Source organism: Odocoileus virginianus, chromosome 20 (genome assembly GCF_023699985.2).
Source record: "Odocoileus virginianus isolate 20LAN1187 ecotype Illinois chromosome 20, Ovbor_1.2, whole genome shotgun sequence".
In the NCBI taxonomy this organism is placed as follows: domain Eukaryota; kingdom Metazoa; phylum Chordata; class Mammalia; order Artiodactyla; family Cervidae; genus Odocoileus; species Odocoileus virginianus.
Genome location: NC_069693.1, coordinates 15,948,988 through 15,973,884, shown reverse-complemented (window position 1 = coordinate 15,973,884; position 24,897 = coordinate 15,948,988). Strand labels below are relative to the sequence as shown.

The 24,897-nt window shown below is 39.0% G+C and overlaps 1 protein-coding gene across 3 annotated transcripts; it reads left to right on the top strand.

Annotated features, from left to right (window-relative positions):
- The first annotated feature begins 1,255 nt into the window (after window positions 1-1,255).
- On the top strand, window positions 1,256-11,531 carry LOC110151242 (zinc finger protein 181). 3 transcript variants are annotated; one of them, XM_020914565.2, is made up of 6 exons: window positions 1,453-1,700; window positions 2,602-2,677; window positions 6,768-6,826; window positions 7,858-7,978; window positions 8,241-8,339; window positions 9,315-11,531. In XM_020914565.2, exons 4-6 carry the CDS (start codon window positions 7,945-7,947, stop codon window positions 10,799-10,801), a joined length of 1,620 nt encoding a protein of 539 aa, XP_020770224.2. In that variant the 5' UTR covers window positions 1,453-1,700; window positions 2,602-2,677; window positions 6,768-6,826; window positions 7,858-7,944; the 3' UTR covers window positions 10,802-11,531. The 3 variants fall into 3 exon arrangements, with proteins under 3 accessions (XP_020770221.2, XP_020770224.2, XP_020770223.2); XM_020914562.2 differs by lacking the exon at window positions 6,768-6,826 and having other exon boundaries at window positions 1,256-1,700; XM_020914564.2 differs by lacking the exon at window positions 6,768-6,826 and having other exon boundaries at window positions 1,456-1,700; window positions 8,244-8,339.
- Window positions 11,532-24,897: the final 13,366 nt, after the last annotated feature.

The window sequence follows — 24,897 nt, the reverse complement described above, 5'->3', positions numbered from 1 at the left end:
AGGACTGAGAGGCACACAAAGGTAACCAACCAAAAAAGGAAACAGTGCAAACTGAGTAAAGAAATTTAAAAATTTACAAAGATTCCTAAGATCTTCAGATTTCCTAGGTGGTGCTAGTGGTAAAGAATGCACCTGCCAGGAGACATAGAGATGCAGGTTTGACCCCTGGGTTGGGAAGATCCCCTGGAGGAAGGCATGGCAACCCACTCCACTATTCTTGCCTAGAGAATCCCATGAACAGAGGAGCCTGTTGAGCTACAGTCCATGGGGTTGCAAGGAGTCAGACACGACTGAAGCGACTTAGCACGCATAAGATCTTCAATATTGGTATTATCATATTATGAATCAACTGTACCTACCATGTTACAAAAATTTTTGAAAAACTGAAAACAAAAAAATCCACTGGAAAGGTAATTATAAATGTTAGATAAATAATAAATCATTCAGACTGCAATACAGAGACAGAAAGATGGAAATTAGAGGGAAATAGACTGGAAAAATCTACCTAACAACTAACTGGAAATCACAAGAAGAGGAGCAAAAATGGAGAAGAGCCCAATACATGGAGAGCGAAATTTTTCTGAGGACGGGAAGATGCTATTTAACAGATTCAATCTGCTCAACAATCCCAAGCAGGAGAAAAGGCAAAGAACTTCATTAAAAGCATGAGAAAATTCTCTCATGCTATTTACAATTATTAAAAAACAGGTAAATGAATTTAATTAAAAAAGAAAATAAAGGCAACAACCCAAATTAATACCAAGAGTAGAATGCTCTGGTCTTGACACATCTGTCCAGCGGCCGTGTGGCTGGGCAAAGTCTCAAAGACAGAGGAGGGTCAGAGTGTTTTTTCCCAAGATTGAGGGTCTTTATCCTCAAAACCCTCACTTGAGTCCGATAATCCTGAGTCCTTCGAGGACACGTAATGCACATCACCGCGGTAGTCGGTGTCCGAGCGACGACGTGACCCCACGAACTTCCGGGAAGTGCAGTTGGTCCCCGTTCAGCTAATGTTGTGACAGCTCGGATACAGGGTATTTGGGGAAATACAGTCCTGGACAAGTGGAAGCCAAATACTCAAGAGCAGTACAAGCCGAGCAGAGTGGCAGCAGTTTTGAATGACAGATCTTCGGCTGGTAGAGGCCACTTCTTGTCCCGCACCAGCAAGTCTGCCCTTGTTCAGGGAGGAAAACGTCTGTGCAAGCACAGAAATGACCCAAAAGACGTTTCACGGCCTCGTAATCTTCTGGGAAACATAGGTTCCTGGTTTGGGCTCTCATTATCTTCACAGCGCATGTAGACAATGCCGTTGGTTTCGGGAAGTGGAGTTCTCCTCCAGAGACGACTATTGTCCACCGCATTCTTCCCGAGGGGTCGATCCCAGTGGAGTCTCAAAGCGGTGTAATTTCTCACAAAGCCCAGCCCGTAGTCTCGCGGTGCTCCGAGATCGCGCGGCCGCTGAGCCTCCTGGGAAGTGTGGTTTTCCGGAAGGCAACCGTTGAGACGCACCGGCAACTTTTCTCCGTGGAGCGGAGGAGTCTGAGAAGTGCCGTGCGGACCGGGGCTGCGCCTAGGGCTGCCCGGCATTTGTCTCCGACCCAGCAGCGGTGTTCTCTGTCCTGGAATCTCGGAGGACTCTGGGCATCGCAGTTCCGGCGAGGCAAGCGGCCTTTGTTCGTTACAGCTACACGGCGCGTCAGGTACGCGGAGGTGCCTGAAGTGGACGGCTTCTGCGCTGGTGGGGGTCTGCTGAGGGGTCAGTCAAGTGTGGGTGCGGGGAGGGTGGCCGAAACTGGGCACGGCCGCCATAACCTCTCAGGTCCCAGCGTCTACCCCGCGGTATGAGCCCAGGCAGGCCCCTGGCTCCTCTGGGCCTCTGTCCTGCTTTGTAAAAGGGGAGTAAGGATGGCGCTTACCTCTAAGAGCTGTTGTAAAAAAGGAAATGGGAAAGCGAGTGTGCGTTATACGCACTGAAAGAAAAAAAGAAATTGATTGTGTAAACCTTAAACAGATTGCTTCAGTGTTGCCAAGTTTCCGTTTTTCTCATCGTTTATTTAAAAAAGAAATCTGGAATAATGTGACTGCCCACCATGCATAGTGGTAAAGATCGAAAGAGCTCTTATTTAACATTATTATTACTGTTGTTTTATGAGTCAGTCACTTATATATGGGCTCCCCAGGTGGCTCAGTGTTAAAGAATCCACCTGCCAGTGCAGGAGACGCAGGAGACCCCCGCTTTGATCCCTGGGTAGGAAAGACCCCCTGGAGAAGGAAATGGCAACCTGCTCCAGTATTCTTGCCTGAAAATTTACATAGACAGAGGAGCCTGGCGGGCTACAGTCCATAGGGTCCCAAAGAATTGGACACGACTGAGCACACGCACACACACACACACTCACACTCTGATGTATATATAACAGTTGATGTACACATAGATGCTACCTGGTTACCTCTTGCCAAGGAACACATTGTTAATTCAGGGAAAGGTTGGAACCCTAGAAAGTGATTCCCAGTGGGATCCTCCATGTAGGTGTGTCCAGAGCTGCAAGGTATGCCTGATTTGTCATGACTGCTTTTTCCTGTTTTGATCTGCTTTTTCAGGCACTGCCCTTCTATAAGAGGAGAACCTGGAAAGAGGACTGTGTCTACTACTGGAAATTGCAGAGTCATGTTTCAGGTAAATTGATTTGTCCCCAAATCTTCCTAAAACACCTACTTTTCAGGACTCTTTTTTTTTTTTCTTTTCATTTATTTTTATTAGTTGGAGGCTAATTACTCTACAATATTGTAGTGGTTTTTGTCATACATTGACATGAATCAGCCATGGATTTACATGTGTTCCCCATCCTGATCCCCCCTCCCACCTCCCTCTCCACCTGATCCCTCTGGGTCTTCCCAGTGCACCAGGTCCGAGCACTTGTCTCATGCATCCCACCTGGGCTGATGATCTGTTTCACCCTAGGTAATATACATGTTTCGATGCTGTTCTCTTGAAACATCCCACCCTCACCTTCTCCCACAGAGTCCACAAGTCTGTTCTATACATCTGAGTCTCTTTTTCTGTTTTGCATATAGGGTTATCGTTACCATCTTTCTAAATTCCATATATATGTGTTAGTATACTGTATTGGTCTTTATCTTTCTGGCTTACTTCACTCTGTATAATGGGCTCCAGTTTCATCCATCTCATTAGAACTGATTCAAATGAATTCTTTTTAACAGCTGAGTAATATTCCATGGTGTATATGTACCACAGTTTCCTTATCCATTCATCTGCTGATGGGCATCTAGGTTGCTTCCATGCTTTTCAGGACTCTTAAGTGTTTGCTTTACCTCTTGTACCAGTTCCCACCTCACAAAGTTCACTTAGGGATTGGATCTTTGATTCCTTTCATTATAACAAAGCATGGAGCCTGCAAAACTCCAAAGTATTTTCTCTTAGTGCTCCTCTTTTCTGTCAGTTTTCTGCTAGAAGCCTCTGAAGAGTCTTGAGCAAAACTTTTTTAACATTATGATTCAGAATTCAAGTTTGGAATTTTAGGTATTTGCTTTATGGTTGTTTAAGCTGTATCATGTGGTCTCTATTAATGGTATATGTCAGTCTTTTCAGTTATTCAAGTCAAGAGATGTTTGGAGTCATCCTTGAGACCTCCCTTTCTCTATTCACATTCAGACACTCTAGTTAGATCTAAAATATACATAGTATATCTACACAATCTGACCGTTGGTTACCACATAACTACCACTACCATTGCCTCCCTGGTCCAAGCCACTTAGGTTATTGCAGTGGTCACCTTGCTGGATTTCCTGCTTCTGCCCTTGACCCTCTTCATTCTTCTCAATACAGCTGTCACAGTGATCCTCTTGTTATATAAAATCCTGTCATTCCTCAGCTTGAAACTCCTTGGTGGCCCTAACTCAGAAGTCAGAATTGTGTAGTGACAAAAAACTTTGCACAGTTAGGCTGTCTTATTACTTCCCTGATTTCATCTTCCATCTGTTTCTTTGTTCTCTGGGAGTTCCAGCCACACTGACTACCTGCCTCCAGGCCTTGGAAGTTGCTGTACCTCTGCATGGAATATTCGTTACCTAGATATATACAAGCTTGCATTCTGACCTCGTTTGTATCTTTGCTCTGTAGTTATTTTCTCAGTAAAACTTCCCTGAACACCTATGTAAAATTGTAATCACCTTCTCTCGACTATCACTTCTCCTCCTCCATCATTTTGTTGTTTTTCATAGCACTCTCCTGAGGCTCAGTGGTAAAGAACCCGCCTGCCAGTGCAGGAGACACAGGATTCACAGTTCGACCCCTGGGTCGGGAAGATCCCCTAGAGGAGGAAATGACAATCCCAGTGTTCTTGCCTGGGAAATCCCATGGACAGAGGAGCCTGGTGGGCTATAGTCCATAGGGTCTCAAAGAATCAGACACGACTGAGCATGCATGCACACACATCACTCACTAGTTGATACACTATGTGTTTACTATATGCATATGCTTATTGTTTATCTCCTCCTACTGGAAAGGATATTTTTTTGTTGACTGTTTTATCTTTAGTGGCCGGAGTGGTATCTGGTATAGCCAGATACTTGGTAAACAGTTGTTGAATGAAGGAGTGATGAGAAAATGATGGGAAAGAATCATGGAGTGGAAGTGAAACCAGTATAGGAGAAGGTATGAGTGGCAGATATGCATGTTGGGCAGAGTCTATTTCTTGGAAATGGTAGACAATTAGAATTGAAAGAAGTCTTTTTTTTTTTTATTTAGGTAAAAGCTAAAGTGAACTAATTGCCAAAATCATTCATTGACTTATTTTCTAAACACTTAATAAATAACTGTTAGGAGATTCTTACATAGGTTTCTGTCATTGGTACACAAGATTTCATGATCTCATGCAGTACTGTCAAAGAGAACTTTCTATAGTGGGGGAAGTATCCTATTTGTGTCCTGTCCAATGTGGCAGCCACCAGCCCCTTATGACTGTTAAGCACTTGAATTATAACTGGAGTGACTAAGGAACTGAATTTTTTATTTTATTTAAATTTAATTTTAATTAAATTTTATAGCCAGATACAGTGGCTACTGTATTGAACAATACAGGACTGGTAGAAAAGTAAGAAATCGTAAAAATTAAGGTATTTATTTAATATCTAAATTCTAGGGACAGAGGTGAATTAGCATCCCAGGACACTGAAGGGGAAGAGATAGTTGAAGCATCCCTGGCTAGATTTGTCTAGGTGGCCCATAATACCAGGGAGGCAGAGGTGGAAGTGAAGTTAAACCAAACTGAGAGAACACCTTGAGTATGGGTAGAGAGGCCTAAGAGAGTCATTCAAGGAAATGCAAAAATTTTGTGCAACAATGGTTTTCAAACAGGGTTGACTTTGTTCCCCTTAATCCCATTCATAAGAGACATTTGATAATGTCTAGAGACATTTTCAGCTGTTAAAACAGGGGTAGGGAATAGTTAAGGGGAGTTGCTACTAGTATCTGAAGGGTCAAGGCTAGGGATGCTATTAAACATCCTAAAATTCTCAGGACAGCCCCCACAGCAAAGAGTTGTTCAGCTTAAAATGTCAGTAGTGCCAAGACTGAGAAACTTTGATTTAAATAAAGATCAAAGAATATGTTAGAGTATGTGGGGTTTCTTCTCTGGACTATTAATATTATGATATTGATTAATATCAAAACTTAAAATATGAAATGTCTTTGCATTGGTGGAATAAAACATGGTGTTTTATTCATTTAATATAGTGTTGACTTTTCAGTTTGGCTTATCAGGTGAGATTTGTAAAAGCTGATCATTTTAAAGATCACTGTGGAAAACAGGAAAAGAGGGACATTTTCTCAGTTCATGTGATAAGGCTAGTATAACCCTCATACCTGGCTAAGAGTAAATATAGATGGGAAAAATAATTTTCCCTGGTGCCAGAGGGAGACCTTCTCCCCTTTCCTTTTCTTAAGAGTGTTTCCTTGAGAAAAATATGTAACTCTATATTCTTTCCCCTGTCCCTTTGAGATGTTTATAAATCTTTTCAAAGCTAAATAAGCCTCTGCCAGTTTTACAGAGCATTAAAGTCTTTCTTAAGGGCATTGGTGGCACTGGTGGTAAACAACCTGCCTGCCAGTGCAGGAGACATAAGAGATGTGGGTTTGATTCCTGAGTTGGGAAAATCCCCTGGGAGGAGGGCATGACAACCCACTCCAGTATTCTTGCCTGGAGACTCCCATGGATAGAGGAGTCTGGCAGGCTATGGTCCATAAGGTTGCACAGAGTTGGACACGACTGGAGCAACTGCAAGGGCCTTGGAGACATCCCTTTGAAATGAAAACATGAAAGAAGATGCACCTCTGTCCCCTATCTGTATGGGAGTTTAGCCTAGACTCGGGCTCCAGGTTCTAACTACCTGCTTGTCATAAAGATAATGAGTTTTAATTTTTTTCTTTGGAGTAAAGGCACCTAACACAGAGGACTACCCCAATTACCAGGTGAATTTAGGATGAACTATGTGTTGCAACAGTTCATCCTAAATTCACCTGTAATTGCAAAGTGATGTCTCCAAGGCCCTTGTGCATGCATGCTAAGTTACTTTAGTCATGTCCAACTCTGTGTGACCCTGTAATGGATTGTATCTGACTGATTTTATAAAAGGGTGAGATGTTTTTCTGCCATTGCAGTCTCATTAGTTATTAGGTATTATTAAGTGCATTACAGTCTGGTTTAATGCTTTTTCAGTAATAAAACTGTTCTCTTTTTATACTACAGAGAGGATTTTCTGCTTGGTAGATTTGATTGATTTTTAATTTTCCCAACACCAGACAAAGGTAAATTCTCTCTTTAAAACCAAAGACCAGTATCACTGGTGAAAACATGTGTAAAACATCCAAATGAAGTAATATAGTATTGAATCTATAGTTGGAATGAAAAATTTACAGTAGCCAAACAATGTCTGTTTCACCAATGAAAGGTCATAATAATGACATTTTAAATGCACTGAAGGAAATCTGACCTGCTCCACATTCTTGCCTTGAAAAGGAAAAAAAAGGAAAGCCCTTGGACAGAGGAGCCTGGGGGGCTGCAGTCCATGGGAATCACAAAAGGGTTGGACACAACTTAGGAGCTAAACAACAACAAATGTATACATTTTTTTCACACAATTTAATTTGACTAGCCAATAAGTTATGATTGAACATTTAAACTTTTTCTAAAATTTTTCCATTTTAAATAATACCATGAATGAGTACTGTTGGGAAGAAATCTGTTTTCTTAGGATATTTTCCTTAAGATGTATCTTATTTTTTCTTTGCTCTTCCTTTAAGGTTCTATTCAAGGACTACCTACCATCCCCCAGTCCTTTTGCCCAGGAGTCTCAAATTATTTTAATTATAGATTATAAGAGTTAATTATGTACCATAAATGTTTTTGCTTTTTGTTTATAAAGTGATTATGTATATGATTATGTGTTTATCTTTAATTATATATAAAGATGTCTTTGAGCCTATTGGATTCTTTTTTTAAAATTTAATTCATGTTTTATTACTTGGCACATAAGCTATGAAAAACAAAACTAAGCACTTGACTAAATGCTGTCAGATGTTGAATGCTGAATTTTGAAAATTTTATAATTCTGTTCCCTACTCTCCTGAAGCAGAGTTCTTGTATTTGTCTCTTACCCTTATTGTATAACAGTGCCAAGCACATAGTTATCCAGTTATTACTTAGATCAGATTCTTGATCATTGTGACAACTGCTGGAATCCTTTTCCCTTTCTTCCACACCAGGGTAATTTTACCCTTTAATCAGTGACAGAAGAGGCCTGGGCTATGGTTGAGCCTAAACATGTTTGCTGTTTCAGGTGACATTTAGTGATGTGGCCATAGACTTCTCTCATGAAGAGTGGAGATGGCTCAGTTCTACTCAGAGAAATTTATACAAGGATGTGATGGTCCAGAATTATGAGAACCTGGTATCCCTAGGTAAGCATATCTCTTCCTCCCCCTCAATGAAGGAGATCGTCCATCTGCCACTGTGAATTGCTAGAGATCCTCTTTAGTAACTGGCTGAATTTTTGTTTCACAGTCCCAAGGACATGTATAGTTTTGTTGTGTCCTGCCTGAAACTTATCATCCCATTTCAGTGAACATTCTTCAGATCTTTCTTTGGTCCCTTTTATGGTGATGGTCTCTCCATGAAGACCACAACTTAAAACAGTGTTTTTTCTAATATTTTTCTTGCAAGCAGGTCTTTCCGTACCTAAGCCATATGTGATTGCTTTATTGGAGGATGGCAAAGAACCTTGGATGGTGGAGGAAAAGCTGTCAAAAGACATGGTTCCAGGTAAGTCGTGGTAAATCAGGAGTCAGAGGTCTTTGTTTAAAGATGCTTGTGTAAAGTATAGAGGCATTTTAGTATATTTTAGGGATACTGTTATCAGAGATTCCAGATGTAACAAAATTGAGGGATGCTTAGATTTCTAAATGACAATTCCTCTATCCTAAATTATTATCTTTCTGTATTATCTGATCAAAAGTGGAGGGTTTTGCCATCATTATAATCCAAATTGTTTCTTATTTAAAGTGAAATAAGGCAAATTATTATTTTATATGTCCACATAAGGAAAAATATACAAATGGTTTCAGGCTAAAAAAGCTGTCAACTAAATGGAAAACCACTTTACCCCTGAGGCGGAGCTTCAAAGATCAAGAGTGAACATAAATGTTAAAAGAAGTAAGGGATATATAAGAAGTTTCTAAGAACAGTATTTTCTGTCAGTAAATATTATTAGTTCACACAGATCCTACATAAACTCACAAAGCTTAAATCTTGTTGAGCCATAAAGAGTATTTACATTATTTTGTTGTCATTATAGCTGTTTAGTGCAGTGCTATACATTCTCCATATTAAGCATACTAATCTGACAGCAAATTGAGATTAATCAAAGTTTGGAGAACCAAGCTATGTGAGATAAAATGTAGTCGTTCATATAAGTATAGACATAAAATGTTGGCTTGGGATCCAAAATGCCTTTTGCATTTTCTTTATGATAATTTCATTTTTTCCCCCCACAGACTATGTATTAATTCATTTCCCTTATTACACTCTCTTCCTGCCTCTGTGAGCTGTTTGTATTCTCTGTGCTCCATTTTAACTTTGTTCAGAAATCATTGAATATATGAGAATTGTGAGAGCTGTGTGTTTTCTTGGCACTGGGGGGAATGACTTTATTTTTAATCCAGTTCTCCTGTTTCTACCATAGAAGTTTCTTTTCAAGAAGTTCAGATAAAGCAGATTTGCTCTTTTGATATATTACAGATTGTAAATCAAGATGGGAAAACAAAGAATTATCAAAGAAGGAGGATATTTATGATGAAGATTTACCCCAAATGGTAATAAAGGAAAAAACTATACAACAAAATCTTGAATTTTCAAATTTTAACAAGGACTTGTATTATATCAAGAAGTTGGAGGGGAAGTATGAAAATCAAGTAGAGTATTTCAAACCAGTGACCCTCACCTTAAGAGAAAGTCCCATTGGGGAAAGTGTTTACAAATGTAATGCATTTAATAGCATCTTCCATTTAAAGTCTGTTTTCTCTGAACCACAGAGAATTTCTGCTGAAGGGAAGTCACATAAACGTGATATACTTAAGAAGAGCTTACCAACAAATTCAGTTATAAAAAATGAGAATATCAATGATGGAAAGAAACTTTTGAATTCTAATGAAAGTGTAGCAGCCTTCAGCCAAAGCAAATCTCTTACCCTTCACCAGACTTTGAATAGAGAGAAAATCTATACATGCACTGAATGTGGGAAAGCCTTTGGCAAACAATCAATCCTTAATCGGCATTGGAGAATTCATACAGGAGAGAAACCCTATGAATGTCATGAATGTGGGAAGACTTTTAGCCATGGCTCATCCCTTACTCGACATCAAATAAGCCACAGTGGAGAGAAACCTTACAAATGTATTGAATGTGGGAAAGCCTTTAGCCATGTCTCATCACTTACTAATCATCAAAGCACTCACACTGGAGAGAAACCATATGAATGTATGAACTGTGGAAAGGCATTTAGTCGTGTTTCACATCTCATTGAACATCTGAGAATTCATACTCAAGAAAAACTATATGAATGTCGAATATGTGGGAAGGCATTCATTCACAGGTCATCTCTCATTCACCATCAGAAAATTCATACTGGAGAGAAACCTTATGAATGTAGAGAATGTGGAAAAGCCTTTTGCTGTAGCTCACACCTTACTCGACATCAAAGAATTCATGCTATTGAGAAACAATTTGAATGTAACAAATGTCTGAAAGTCTTTAGCAGCCTCTCATTTCTTATTCAGCATCAGAGTATTCATACTGAAGAAAAGCCCTTTGAATGTCAGAAATGTGGGAAATCCTTCAACCAATCCGAATCATTGAATATGCATTTGAGAAACCACACTAGATTGAAACCTTATGAATGCAGTATATGTGGGAAAGCCTTCAGTCACAGGTCATCTCTGTTTCAACATCACAGAATTCATACTGGAGAAAAGCCCTATGAATGCATTAAATGTGGGAAGACCTTCAGCTGTAGTTCAAACCTTACTGTACATCAGAGAATTCATACTGGAGAAAAGCCATATAAATGTAATGAATGTGGGAAGGCATTTAGCAAAGGCTCAAATCTTACTGCCCATCAGCGAGTACATAATGGAGAGAAACCCAGTAGTACAATAAGTGTGGAAAAGTCTTTAGGCCATATGAATCACTATGTGTATGAAAGATCATATAATAGAGAAACTGCATAAAGGCAGTGTTCATCATACTGTACTGTAGCCGTAGATCTCGGATTCAAAATCAGAAAATCTATACTGGAGAAAATTCTTAAGAATGTAATGAATATGGGAAAGTCTCTAGCAATGATATAAGCCTTATTGTTTATCACAATTCACACTGTAGAGAAACTATGGAGGCAGTAAGTGTGGGAAAGACTTTAGCCGGCATTAATCCTTTAGTTGACATAAGTAAATCCACACTGGAGAAAAACCCTTTACATGTAACAAGTTGGGAAAGACATTAGGCAAACATGAATCTCTTAAGAAACATTACACACATACAGGAGAGAAGCAATATGAATACAGAAATTGTGAGAAGTCCTTCAATTAAAATATATCCTTCATTCTCTACATCAGAGAGCTCACACTGAAGAGAAAGTTTATGTAAGGAATGTAGCAGAGTGTTCACTAAGCTTGCAGGCATCAGAAGATTAATGCTAGAACCACCTGAAGGATGTAGGAAGTATGTGTAAGTCTTTCTTTGCAATGATGCTAATTTGTAAACAGTTCTACAGGAGAGCAAACAAGCATAAATCAACATGCATATCATAAAGTAGCAGCATGCATTTTACTCCAGGTCCTACATAAAAATTAGCTAATGGGCATGTGAAGATAGTCACTCAGTGAATCCAATAAATGTAATAAATGAAAGTTGCAATAGAAGTAAAAAGTGGTATGAATAAAATTTTTCATCTCTAATAAAGTGGTTTTGTATATGTTGAACTCCTTTGACACACTGATATTTCTTAAGAGTTTTCCACTATTTTCCTCTTGATGAATGAGGATCAGCTTTCCTGTATAGCCTTTAGTGGAAGACCAGCAAAGCTAGAAAAAAAGTGGCCTGACCTCTGTACTAAGTATGTTACTATTTTGGTGAGGTCAATATACAGTCCATCTCCTGTTGGCTTAAATGATGCATTTTAATTTTTACAAGTGCTGTGAGAACCCAACCAAGAAATTACATACAGTGAGGGATTAGAGCAGAGTGGATGTGCGTTTTAGTCCAAATCCTAAAGGATGAGTCCTAATTACAGTGACCCCCCATAACTGCATATTCTGCATCTGTAGATTCAACCACTCAGTTGGAAAAGTGTTTTTTGAAAAGTTTTTATCCAAAAAGTTCTAAAAAGAAAACTTGGACTTAACAGCTGTATGCAATTATTTACATATCATTTACATTATGTTTACAACTATTTACATTGTATTGGCTTTTGTAGTGGCTCAGGGAATACATCATATTAGGTGATGATTTAAAAGTATACAGGAGGATATGCCTAGGTTATAGCAACTATGCCATTTTATTTAAGGGACCTGGAGCACCTGCAGGTTTTGGTATCTGTGGAGGTGAGGGAGTATGTTGGTCCTGGAGCCAGTGCCTTGCAGATAAAGGACAACTGTAAGTAAGGCACATGTGTGCTCAAGGATCATTCTAGGCAAAGCAGACCAGCAAGTTCTATCATGTTTGATGCAGCTGAAATCCATTATGTAGTGTCTAGTTCTAGTTTTGTGGCTTTGAGGTATTATTACTCCTGGCAGCAATACTGATAAAGTATCAGTCATTTCTCCATCCCTTGATCATTGTTATGGAGGGTTGGAATTGAATAGTCCAGAGCTATTCCGACAACTTCTGCAGCCTGTTCACCAATTTTGATGGCACTAGTATCCTGTACCATAGCTTCTTGAAATATTTAAGAGCATTTTTGTTTTTTACACTGAAGCTTGACATAAATATACTTTCTAAGTGAGGTGGCTTCAAATATTCTAAACAGAATAGCCTTACTGGCTCCACAATTTCTTATCTTGTGACTGGAGAGGTTATACAGATCAGTGATTGGGGTTTTACAGACACTGCTGCAAGTAAAAGGCAGTTAAATGTAGTTTATGTTTCAGATTTTAAGAAAGGATATTGTTGATAAAATTCCGGGGTGGGATGAATGATACGGTTTCCAACTTTTAATAAAATACTCTCCTATGCTGGTATGTGCTACTTTAATGGAAAGCCAATAGGTGAAGGCACATTCCATATCAATTCTCAGCAGATATAGTGGGCTTGGAATGGGATTTTTAATATGAGGCAGAGATTTATATTTCCTCTGATTTAGTCATAAGATTTATTTTGACATTCTATGGAATGTTGAAGGATCTTTGAGAGGTTTATAATTAAAGGAGCACAGGATGGTATCAAACAAGGATAAGAACATTTATAATTATGGGTGGACTGGCCCCTATATGTATATTTAGTTGTAAGATAGTGGCAGTAGCTTTTTGTTTCTCCCATGCTCTGCCCTCTATTCTCCCAAGCACTAATGCCAAAAAGATGAACCAGTCCTTATAATCTCCCAGATTTTATTCGCTTTCACTACATACAGTTTCATGCCATCTTTTTACTTTGTTATAAGATTCATCCAGATAATGATACTTTTTCATTTAAAAAGCATGAGCATACACATCACAATGTTTTGCAATTCTTAAAATGCCTTCACAGTGATACTGAACAAGGAGAAGAAAGCCAGAGGCTTAAAGAAGGTTTTAAGAAAGCAATAAAAGTATATACCTTGTTACAATAAGATTGAGCTGAGATTGTACTGATGTTATAATATCACTAGTGGAGAATCATGCTCAGTCTTACTCAACCATTTCTTGAGCATCTACTGTAATCAAGGTAAATAAGACGTGTTCCATACAACTTAAGAGCTCAAAAGTGTGTGTGTATGAACAGCGTAGGCTCTGCAGTCATGTTACCTGGGTATAAATCCAAGTTGTGTGTATACTGACTTTGTACAACCTTGGACAATTTACCTTGCTGTACCATCTTTAAAATTATTTTCTCCTTCTGTAAAATGATATCTCAGGATTATGATGAAGATTAAGCAGATTAATTGGTATAAAATGCTTGGTACCCCAAAAGCATTTAAATAAATATTAGCTATTGATTGTTCATCATTTTCTTCACATGACTGCATCATTCTGGTCTCGAATGTCACATCTTCTAGTGAGTTTTCATAATCACTTGTCACTTAACCTACTTATTGATTCACCTTTTGGTGGCTTTCACAAGACACTCCCATTTCCTTCCAACAAATCCTCCTTTGGTAATTGAACCATCTTGCAGGAGAATGTATTTATTATCCAAAATACTCTGAGGAGACAAGAACACAGCATGGCTACTGGTAGATGGGAGGGTATACTACACATGTGTTTTGGAGAAAGAGCAGGAGGAGGCTTCAGATCCCTGTATGAAGGAAAGTGAGGCTTTACCCAGTGAAACCAGAAGCCCAAAAGATTTGAGCATGACCTCTCAGTACAGGGTCCTCAGGGTTGAGTGCAACTGCCCTTACTGTTCCTGAATGGAGGTTCAGTTCAGTTCAGCTCACTCATGTCTGACTGTGACCCCATGGACTGCAGCACACCAGGCTTTCTTGTCCTTCACCAACTCCCGAAGCTTGCTCAAACTCATGTCCATCAAGTCAGTGATGCAGTCCAACCATCTCATCCTCTGTCGTCCCCTTCTCCTGCCTTCAGTCTTTCCCAGCACCAGGGCCTTTTCCAATGAGTCAATTCTTTGCATCAGGTGGCCTAAGTATTGGAGCTTCAGCTTCAGCATCAGTCCTTCCAGTGAGTATTTTGGACTGATTTCCTTTAGTATGGACAGGTTTGATCTCCTTGTAGTCCAAGGGACTCTCAAGAGTCTTCTGCAACACCACAGTTCAAAAGCTTCAATTCTTTGACACTCAGCTTATGGTCCACCTGTCATATCCATACACGACTGCTGGAAAAACCATAGCTTTGACTAGATGGACCTTCCATGTATTGAAGATCACTGATGCCTGGAAAGTGAGAGTAGCTTCAATAACCTTGGGCTAGTCAGATGTTGCTAGAGATACTTATGCAGTCATTCATAAAGATCCTGAAAGAACCAAGGCACACGTCACAGCACTTTGTGGGAGGCTAGCTTTGTGTTGGACACCAAAGGAGAGTCACGCACTGTCTTTTAAACAGGATGCAATTATGTTAGAGAAAAGAAATGTCTATGATTTCACTGATGAAAGACAATGACAAAGTTGTGTGGCTTGAGAGACACAGAAGGTAAGCTCTGGCATTAGAGATTAACCAGGAAAAAATATAATGATAACAAACAACATTGTTAGCAGCAGCGGTTAGTTTCATGGTTAAGTATATAGCACACTGTATACCTGCACTGTATGCTAAGGACTTTGCAGCATTCAAGCAATTTAATTTCCCAGTTCTGGACCCAAATTTCCAGGTTTGAATCAGCCTATTGATACTGGCACTTGCTTTCCATTAATCTAAGGAAATTTACTTCTCAAGTTTTGACTTCTGCACCAAAACAGAAATAGTTTCTATTTTATCAGAAGGTTTTGAGAATTTACTCATAAAGCGAACAATGGAGTGCCTAGCACATGTAAGTCATTCAGTGTGTTTTTCTTACTTTTATTAATCCTCCCACAGACTATTATGTAAATGTTATAATCATTTTTATGGCACAGTCAGCAACCTGAGACTCAGGCAGTACTAGCAAATATCCAGAGTCACACATCTCAGGGACATAGGCTGAATTGGAAGATCTAGTGAAAGGCATGCAGTTGCCTCCTTTGTGTATTGTGTCTCAGAAGATAAAAATTCTCTTGGCAATCACACAGATATTCTCATGCCTCCTTGAACAAAAAATATTCCCTTAAACAAGTATTCCCTTTGATTCATTCAGCCTAGAATGTCTCCAATATATTCCAGCCAGAGAGAATAATGTCTACCTTACAAAGTTCACTTTAAGTGTCTGACAACAATTCCTCAGACAATAATGAAGAAAATGAGGGCTAAAGAAGTTATAAGGCATTTGGAAAATGATGAGCAAATTGGCAGAAGTTCCTCCTTCCCAGTAGTTAAATGTAAATGGATTAAACTCACCAGTCAAAAGACAGACAGTGGGAGATTTCAATACCCTACTTTCAGTAATGAATAGATCAACCACACAGAAGATATAAAGAAATAGAGGACTGCCGGGAGACGTTATGGGAGATCCCACCCATGACGAGGTCATGAGGAAAAAACCTGACACGAAAGGCTGTTCACGATCCCATCCATGACGAGGTCATGAGGAAAAAACCTGACACGCAAGGCTGTTCAGGATACAAGGGACCCTCCAGGTTGGCCTCGGCCTCTACCCCACCCTGTATCCTCCCCCCTTTTCTGCTGTTGTTCTTGTTTGCCCTGCTGCAGATTCTTGTGCTGCCTGCCAAGAGCTCTCCTGTTCCTCTTTCACTGAATAAAGACCAACTTAAAACCCTAATTAATAAATCTCCTAGACGCTGGTACCCTATGAAGGGGCCAGGGATGAAAGAAATGCTTCAATTTAAACCCCTCTGCTGGCATTCTGGCGTTTGATAAATGTGTGCTCCCATTGCAAGAGATTAGCTGGTGACTTCTTACAGGTAGTTAACTTTTAGACTAAGAGCCTGTTTTGTGCTATATCTGCTGTTTTTGCAATCCTTTCCATATCTATTCCATAATAATGTAATCCTATCTAGTTCCCATAGAGATGATGCCTAATAGAAAGAAAATAGATTAACCACAAAAGAGACAGGATCAGCTACTGAAGTTGCTTAAAGTTACACCAGGTGCAAGCCATAAATTGTCAACAGGCCTGAAAGCCAAAAGATATTATACATAGAGATTAACCATAAAAAAGGCCCTAAGAGGCACAGAGCCCTTTATGGGGTGAGGAAGCCCTATTAGAGAACATAAAAAATATTGCTTTAAAAGTGGTTATTGGATCAACGTTTGATTGATGTTAATGGGCTGAGGTTGTGCAGTGGAAACTGTTGTTAATATAGTTAAAGATCTAGAAAAATAAGAGCTTAGCCCTAGTGTAAAAACAATAAGATAATTGTTAATTTTAACCAGGAGTGATAAACAGGGGCTGCCTCACCAGAGCCGCAGAGTCTTTGTGTGCTAAACTTTTTAGATAAATTTAGCAGAGAACTTCTGCAAAAAGACTGACCTTTGTGTTAACAAGATTATATTTCTACTATGTTACAACCTGCTGTACCAAGAGACTGCCACTTTTCTGTTTTCTGCTAAGCTCAAGGCCAGAAGATAATGTACAAAAAATCTATGGGAAAAGACTCTCATAAACAAAAAGTATACAGAGAACACCTGGTTTCATGAAGGACAAGCTGATGTAATGTTAAACTAAGTCTGTATGCTTATCTCCCCCTTAGAAATGTACCAACTTAGGGTATAAAGGCTACGGTGAAAAATAAAGCAACTGCCAGACTCTGCTACACATCCCGGTCTGGTCTCTCTCTCTCTCTCTCTCTCTCTCTCTCTCTCTCTCTCTCTCTCATCACTTGCCGACGCCATTCATCCTGAGGGTTCCCCTGGATCCTGCTGGGGCCAGACCCCAACAGAGGACTTTAACAAGTCAATTAAAAAAACCTAACAGAGAAATGACACTCCACTGGAAAACTGCAAAATATACATTCTTCTCAAGTGAACATGAAACATTCTCCCTAAATGATTGATCATCATACAAAGTAACTTAAGTGACTGCAACAGGATGAAATTAGAAATGAATAAGGAAAACGAAAAATCACAAATACATGGAAATTAAAGTGCACCCTCTTAAACAACTTCTATGTCCTAAAAGTTCATATGATGAAATCCTACTGGCCAATTGGATAGTATTAAGAGGTGGGACTTTGGGGAGGTGCTTGGGTCAGAAGGGTGGAACCCTCATGAATTGGATTAGTTCTCTTATAAATGAGATCTCATGGAAGATATTAAGAAGAGGTGGCAAGAATACACAGACAAACTGTACAAAGAAAGATCTTAATGAGCCAGATAACCATGATGGTGTGATCACTCACCTACAGCCAGACATCCAGGAGTGTAAAGTCAAGTGGGCCTTAGGAAGCATCACTAAGAAAAAAGCTAGTGGAGGTGATGAAATTCCAGCTGAGCTATTTCAAATCCTAAAAGATGATGCTGTGAAAGTGCTGCACTCAATATGCCAGCAAATTTGGAAAATTCATCAGTGGCCACAGGACTGTAAAAGGTTTTTTCATTCCAATCCAAAGGCCAATGCCAAAGAATGTTCAAACTTACTACACAGTTGCACTCATTTCACAGGCTAGCAAGGCAATGCTCAAAATCCTTTAAGCTACACTTCAACAGTATGTGAACCGAGAACTTCCAGATGTACAAGCTGGATTTAGAAAAGTCAGAGGAACCAGAGATCAAATTACCAACATCTGTTGCATCATAGAAAAAACAAGAGAATTCCAGAAATACATCTACTTCTGCTTCATTCAGTTTGTTGTGACTGTGTAGATCACACAGACTGAAGAAAATTCTTTAAGAGATAGGAATACCAGACCACGTTACCTGCCTCCTGAGAAATCTGTATGCAGGTCAAGAAGCAACAATTAGAAGCAGACATGGAACAACAAACTCATTCAAAATTGGGAAAGGTGTATGTCAAGGCTGTATATTGTCACTCTACTTATTTAACTTATATACAGAGTACATCAATGCAAAATGCTGGGCTGGATGAAGCACAAGCTAGAATCAAGATTCCTGGGAGAAATATCAATAACCTCAGATATGCAGATGACACCACCCTAATAGCAGAAAGTGAAGAGGAACTAAAGAGCCTCTTGATGAAAGTGAAGTGTGTTAGTCACCCAGTCGTGTCCAACTCTTTGCAACCCCATGGACTGTACTCCACCAGAATCCTCTGTCCATGGAATTTTCCAGGCAAGAATACTGGAGTGGGTTGCCATATCCTTCTCCAGGGGATCTTCCCAACCCACGGATTGAACCTGGGTCTCCTGCATTGCAGACAAATTCTTTACCGTCTGAGCCACCAAGGAAGCCCAATGAAAGAGGGGAGAGAAAAGGCTGGCTTAAAATTCAGCATTCAAAAAACGAAGATCATGGCATCTGGTCCCATCACTCCAGGCAAATAGATGGGGAAACAATGGAAACAGTGACAGACTATTTTCTTAGGCTTCAAAATCACTGCAGATGGTGACTACAGCCATGAAATTAAAAAATGCTTGCTCCTTGGAAGAAAAGCTATGGCAAACATAGTACATTAAAAAGCAAAGAACTGTCATATGGCCTAGCAATCCCACTTCTGGGCATACACACCGAGGAAACCAGATCTGAAAGAGACACATGCTGCAATGTTCATCGCAGCACTGTTTATAATAGCCAGGACATGAAAGCAACCTAGATGCCCATCAGCAGATGAATGGATAAGGAAGCTGTGGTACATATACACCATGGAATATTACTCAGCTGTTAAAAAGAATTCATTTGAATCAGTTCTAATGAGATGGATGAAACTGGAGCCCATTATACAGAGTGAAGTAAGCCAGAAAGATAAAGACCAATACAGTATACTAACACATATATATATGGAATTTGGAAAGATGGTAATGATAACCCTATATGCAAAACAGAAAAAGAGACTCAGATGTATAGAACAGACTTGTGGACTCTGTGGGAGAAGGTGAGGGTGGGATGTTTCAAGAGAACAGCATCGAAACATGTATATTACCTAGGGTGAAACAGATCATCAGCCCAGGTTGGATGCATGAGACAAGTGCTCGGACCTGGTGCACTGGGAAGACCCAGAGGGATCAGGTGGAGAGGGAGGTGGGAGGGGGGATCAGGATGGGGAACACATGTAAATCCATGGCTGATTCATGTCAATGTATGACAAAAACCACTACAATATTGTAGAGTAATTAGCCTCCAACTAATAAAAATAAATGGAAAAAAAAAAGCAAAGATGTTACTTTTCCAACAAAGGTCCGTATAATCAAAGCTATGGTTTTTCCAGTAGTCATGTATGAATGTGAGAGCTGGACCATAAAGCAGGCTGAGCACTAAAGAATTGATACTTTCAAACTGGGGTGCTGGAAAAGATTCTTGAGAGTTCCTTGGGCAGCAAGGATGTCAAATCAGTCAGTCCTAAAGGAAATCAACCTTGAATATTCATTGGAAGGACTGATGCTGGAGCTGAAGCTTCAGTTCTTTGGCCACCTGAGGCATAGAGCCGACCCACTGGAAAAGACCAAGATGTTGCAAAAGATTGAGACCAGGAGGAGAAGGGGGCAGCAGAAGATGAGAGGATTGGATGGCATCATCAACTCAATGGACATGAATGTGAGCAAACTCCGGAAGTTAGGGAAGGGCAGGGAAGCCTGGTGTGTTGCAACAATGCAGCGACTGAACAACAACAACAACAGAACTCTCTAGCCCATTTTGCCACAAGAGGACTCATTGAGAAGTCTGCAACCAGAGAGGCTGACAATCCTGGCAGCCTGATTGCAGGCTTTCAGCCTCAAGAACTGTGAAAAATAAATTTGCTTATAAGTTACCCCATCTTTTGTATTTTGTACAGCAGTTTGAATGGACTAAGACAACAATCCATGGGTCAAAGAAGAAACCAGAAATTAAATCAGAAAATACTTAAAGACTAATGAAAATGAAAACACAGCATACCAACATTTAAGGTACAGAGCAAAAACAGTGCTAGGAGGGAAATTTGTAACAGTAATCACCTACATAAAAAAGCAATCAAAAGTCAATAACCTAACTTCTGCCTTCAGGAACTATAAAAAGACAAACTAAACCAAAAGCTACAGAAGGAAGAAAATAACAAAAAATAGGGTGGAGATAAACCAAATAGAAAGTAGAAAAACAAGAGAGAAAATCAACAAAACCAAAAGTTGGCTCTTTGAAAAGTTTAACAAAATTGATAAACCTTTACCAAAACTGACAAAGAGAAAACACAAATAACTAAACTCAGAAATGAAAATGGAGTTATTACCACCAAACTTACAGAGATAAAAAGAATTATAGGACAAAATATGAACAATTATATACCAACATATTAGATAAGTAAGAAAAATGGAAAAATTCCTTGGAAAAGAAATTAAACTGACTCAAGAAGAAATACAAGATTTCCACAGACCTATAAGAAGTAAAGAGATTGAATCATAGTCAAAAACATCCTGACAAAGAAAGTTTTGAACCAGGCTGCTACACCAGTGAATTCTACCAAGCTTTTAATGAAGAATTAACACCAGTCCTTCTCAAACTTAAAAAAAAAACTGAAGAGGGGGAAACACTCCTTAACTTGTTCTATGAGGCCAGTATTGTTCTGTTACCAAAGACAGATAAATACATCACAGGGAAAGATAATTACAGATGAATATCCTTTATGAATACAGATGCAAAAATCCTCAACAAAATATTAGCAAATTAAATCCAACAGCATATTAAAAGGTTTACTCACCATGAGCGAGTAGAATTTACCTCAGCAATGCAAGGGTGGTTCAACATAAGAAACTTAATCAATGTAATCCTTCCCATTAATAAAATGAATGGAAAAAACCCACTTACTCATCATGATTTATGTAGAGAAGACATCTGGAAAACCCAATAAACTTTCATGATGAAAATGCTCAGAAAACTCAAAATAGAGGAAAATTTCCTCAACATGATAAAGTTATCTGTGAAAAACCTACAGCTAAAATCATACTCAAAGGTGAAAAACTGAAAGCTTTCCCCCTAAGATCAGAAAAACACAAGGAAGGAGACCTGCTTTCACAGTTGCTATTAAGCACTGTACTTGTTCTACCCAGAGCTATAAGACGGGGGGGGGAGTCATTTAAAGTGGAAAGGAAGTTGTAAAATGATCTCTCTCTCTTTTTTTTTTTTTGCAGATGACATGATCCTATACATTAAAAATCCCAAAGAATAATAAAGCTAATAAATGAATTCAGCAAAGTTGCAGGGAAAACTAACACCCCAGAATCATTAGTGTATCTATAGAACAGCAATGAACAACCCAAAAGAAAATTAGGAAGCTCCTTGTATTTTACAGCCATACCTACAAGAATAAGATACTTAGTAAAAAATCTAACCAAGAAGGTGAAAGATTTGAATGCTGAGGGAAAAAAAATAGTTGAATGAAAATAAAGACCTAAATAAATGGAAAGATGTCTCATGTTCAAAATAAAATAGGAAGTCTTAACATTGTTAAGATATCAATATTACCCGAGATAGCACAGATTTAATGCAATTTTTACCAAAATCCCATTTTTGCAGAAATGGGAAAGAATTCCCCAATTCATATGGAATTCAAAGGGCCCCAAATAACTAAAAACAACCCTTTAAAAACTTCAAAACTTAACAGAAATCCCTGGTGGTACAGTGGATAGGAAATCTGCCTGTCAATGCAGGGGACACTGGTTGGATCCCTGGTCTGGGAAGATTCCACATGACACAGAGAAATTAAACCCCTGCACCACAACTACTGAGCCCACACCACAGCCCACACTCTAGAGCCCACAAGCCACAACTACTGAACTCCCGTGCACCACAGCTGAGACCTGCGTGCCCTAGAGCCTGTGCTTCACAACAAGAGGAAACCACCACAATGAGAAGCCTGTGTAGAGCAGTGAATAGCCCCCACTCACCACAGCTAGAGAAAGCCCATGCACAGCAATGAAGACCCAGAGCAACCAAAAATAAATAAACAAAAAGAAGTGATAACTCGGTACACGTGAAAAAAAAATAACAGTATGGCACTAACATAAGGACAGACATACAGACCAAAGAAATAGAAGAGACAGCCCGGAAATAAACCCTCATATATACAGTCAATTTTCAACACGGATGATAAGACCATTCAAGGGGAAAAGACAATCTTTGAATAAACTGCAGAAGCGGAAATACTACCTCATTCTATGATGCCAAAATTGCCCTGACACCAAAATCAGACAGACACTACAAGGAAAAAAAACAGAAACAAAAAACTATAGACCAATATCCCTTGTGAATATGGATGCAGACATATTCAGAATATTAGCGATAGACACTTCTCAAAAAAATATATATAAACGACTAACCATGGAAAAATGGTTGGCATAATTAGTCATTAGGGAAGTGCAAATCAAACCCATAATGAATTGCTTCTTGTCTTTTTGGCTAAGATTGAATGCAAAACCACTACTAGGATGGCTATATAGAAAAAAGGGCGCAGGAGGCATAGAAGTGTTGGTGAGGTTGTGTAGAAATTGAAACCCATTGCACTACTTATGGGAATGTAAAATGGTATAACCATTGTGGGGAAAAGTATGTGGTTCCTCAAAAAGTTATATATAGAATATTTTCTGTCAATTCCAATTCCAAATATATATCCAAAATACTTGAAAGCAGGGACTCAATTTCTTAGGATTCAGATAATTGTTCACAGATGTTTACACCAGTATTATTCACAATAGCCATAAACAACCCAAATAGCAGAAAACAACCCAAATTTTCATTAACAGATGAATGAATAAACAAAATATGACATGTACATATAATGAAATATTTTTAAACCTTAAAAAGAATGGAATTCTAAACAGGCTACAATAGATGCACCTTGAAAACATTGTGCTAAGTGAGATAAGCCATACACAAAAAAGGCAAATATTGTATGATTCCATTTAGATGAGATACCTAGAATAGGCAAATTCATAGAGAAATAAAGTAGAATATAGGTTACCAAGGACTTAGGGCAGGGTGGGAGTTACTATTTATTGATAGAGTTATTGTTTGGGATGATGAAAAGCTTCTGGACATGGATGGTACTAGTGGATGTACAACCTTGTGAATGTACTTAATACTATTAAATTGTATATTTAAAAATGGTTAAAAATCATAAAAATTTATTATATCTTGCAATTAAAAATGAAAGAAATAACCCCAATATATAATACATAGTTAGCCTTCCTTATTCTTGTGAAATTAGATGCTATGTCTTTGATTCTAGCAGAAGTATGGCAACAAGGAGAATCCTAAGCAAATTATCTAAATCCCATGTAAGATCATGTATATTTCAGGGTGATTTTCAGACTGCCACAGACCATACCCGCTAGCTTTTATCTCCAAAAGAGGTACTTTTTTGGAACTCAGCTAACCTATCCCTATTAGGACCCACTAGTAAACAAGTTAATGGAAATTACACAAAGTTTGTAAGTGCTCACGGATTACACTGAGAAAAATGTGACTTTCTGGAAGGGTGGCAGTTTCCAATATGTAAAGAATTGCTTCATTCTTTATAATTTGATTTCTCCTTTAAGTTGTCTTTGTAAGAATAACAGCTTCATGCAGGGATTACTCAATAATTAGCATTTATATGAGAAAATAATCAAGTTTACAATCATTTGTTGATGACCTTAGTTTGTTATATTATGTAATGGTTTAAATTTTGTAATTGATATGGAAAATTACAACCCATTTCCTGGTTGTAAATATTATGGGAATTGAGTCAATAAAATAAGACTCAAGACATAGACACCAGAAATGTTCAGAGAATATCTGAATTTTTAAATAAGTGAATGAATCAGTAGTTTACAATATGTGGCCCCTTGACCAGCAACTTCAGCATCACCTGGAAATCTATGAGAAAAAAAATTCTCAGGAGATTGTACCTGGCAGAGAGGAATATCTGAACAAAGTCCTGATAACTGGACAGACTGGGCTTTAGGGAGGGGAAGAAGGTCTGTTGGATACAGCTAGTTTGGGGTGGCTGGGAAAGCATTTACAACAGAGAGGGGAGGGAATGGAGCCTAAGATATCTTTCTGAATATAATAGGGGTTTGGATTTCCTAAGAACAAATGGGCACCCTCCCAACGCCCCAAGGACAGATGAGTCATTAAAAAGGGAACAAATGCTGGGCATGGCTATGATACACAGAAGAGTGGATCCCACCTCCAGGACATAAGAGTTGCAGGCATCCAGCTTCTACTGCAAGGTCTTCCAGTTTCTCCACAGGAGCCCAGAACCAGAGATTTCAGAATCTGTGTAAAACTGCACAGATTTCCCATGGTGGAAACTGATTCATATTAAAAAAAAAACACACACATAAAAAACCCTTTGGAGAGCCTTAATCCATACCTCTAGGCCAGATGTAGCCTCCCAGGTTAAAGACAGAACTGAGGGCTTGGTGCTACAGGAAATTCATTTATACTTCCATATATCA

Coding starts and splice junctions, on each gene's coding strand:
- LOC110151242 (XM_020914562.2), top strand. Junction 7,979..8,240: donor TGAGAACCTGGTATCCCTAG/GTAAGCATATCT, acceptor TTTTCTTGCAAG/CAGGTCTTTCCGTACCTAAG. Junction 8,340..9,314: donor GTCAAAAGACATGGTTCCAG/GTAAGTCGTGGT, acceptor GATATATTACAG/ATTGTAAATCAAGATGGGAA.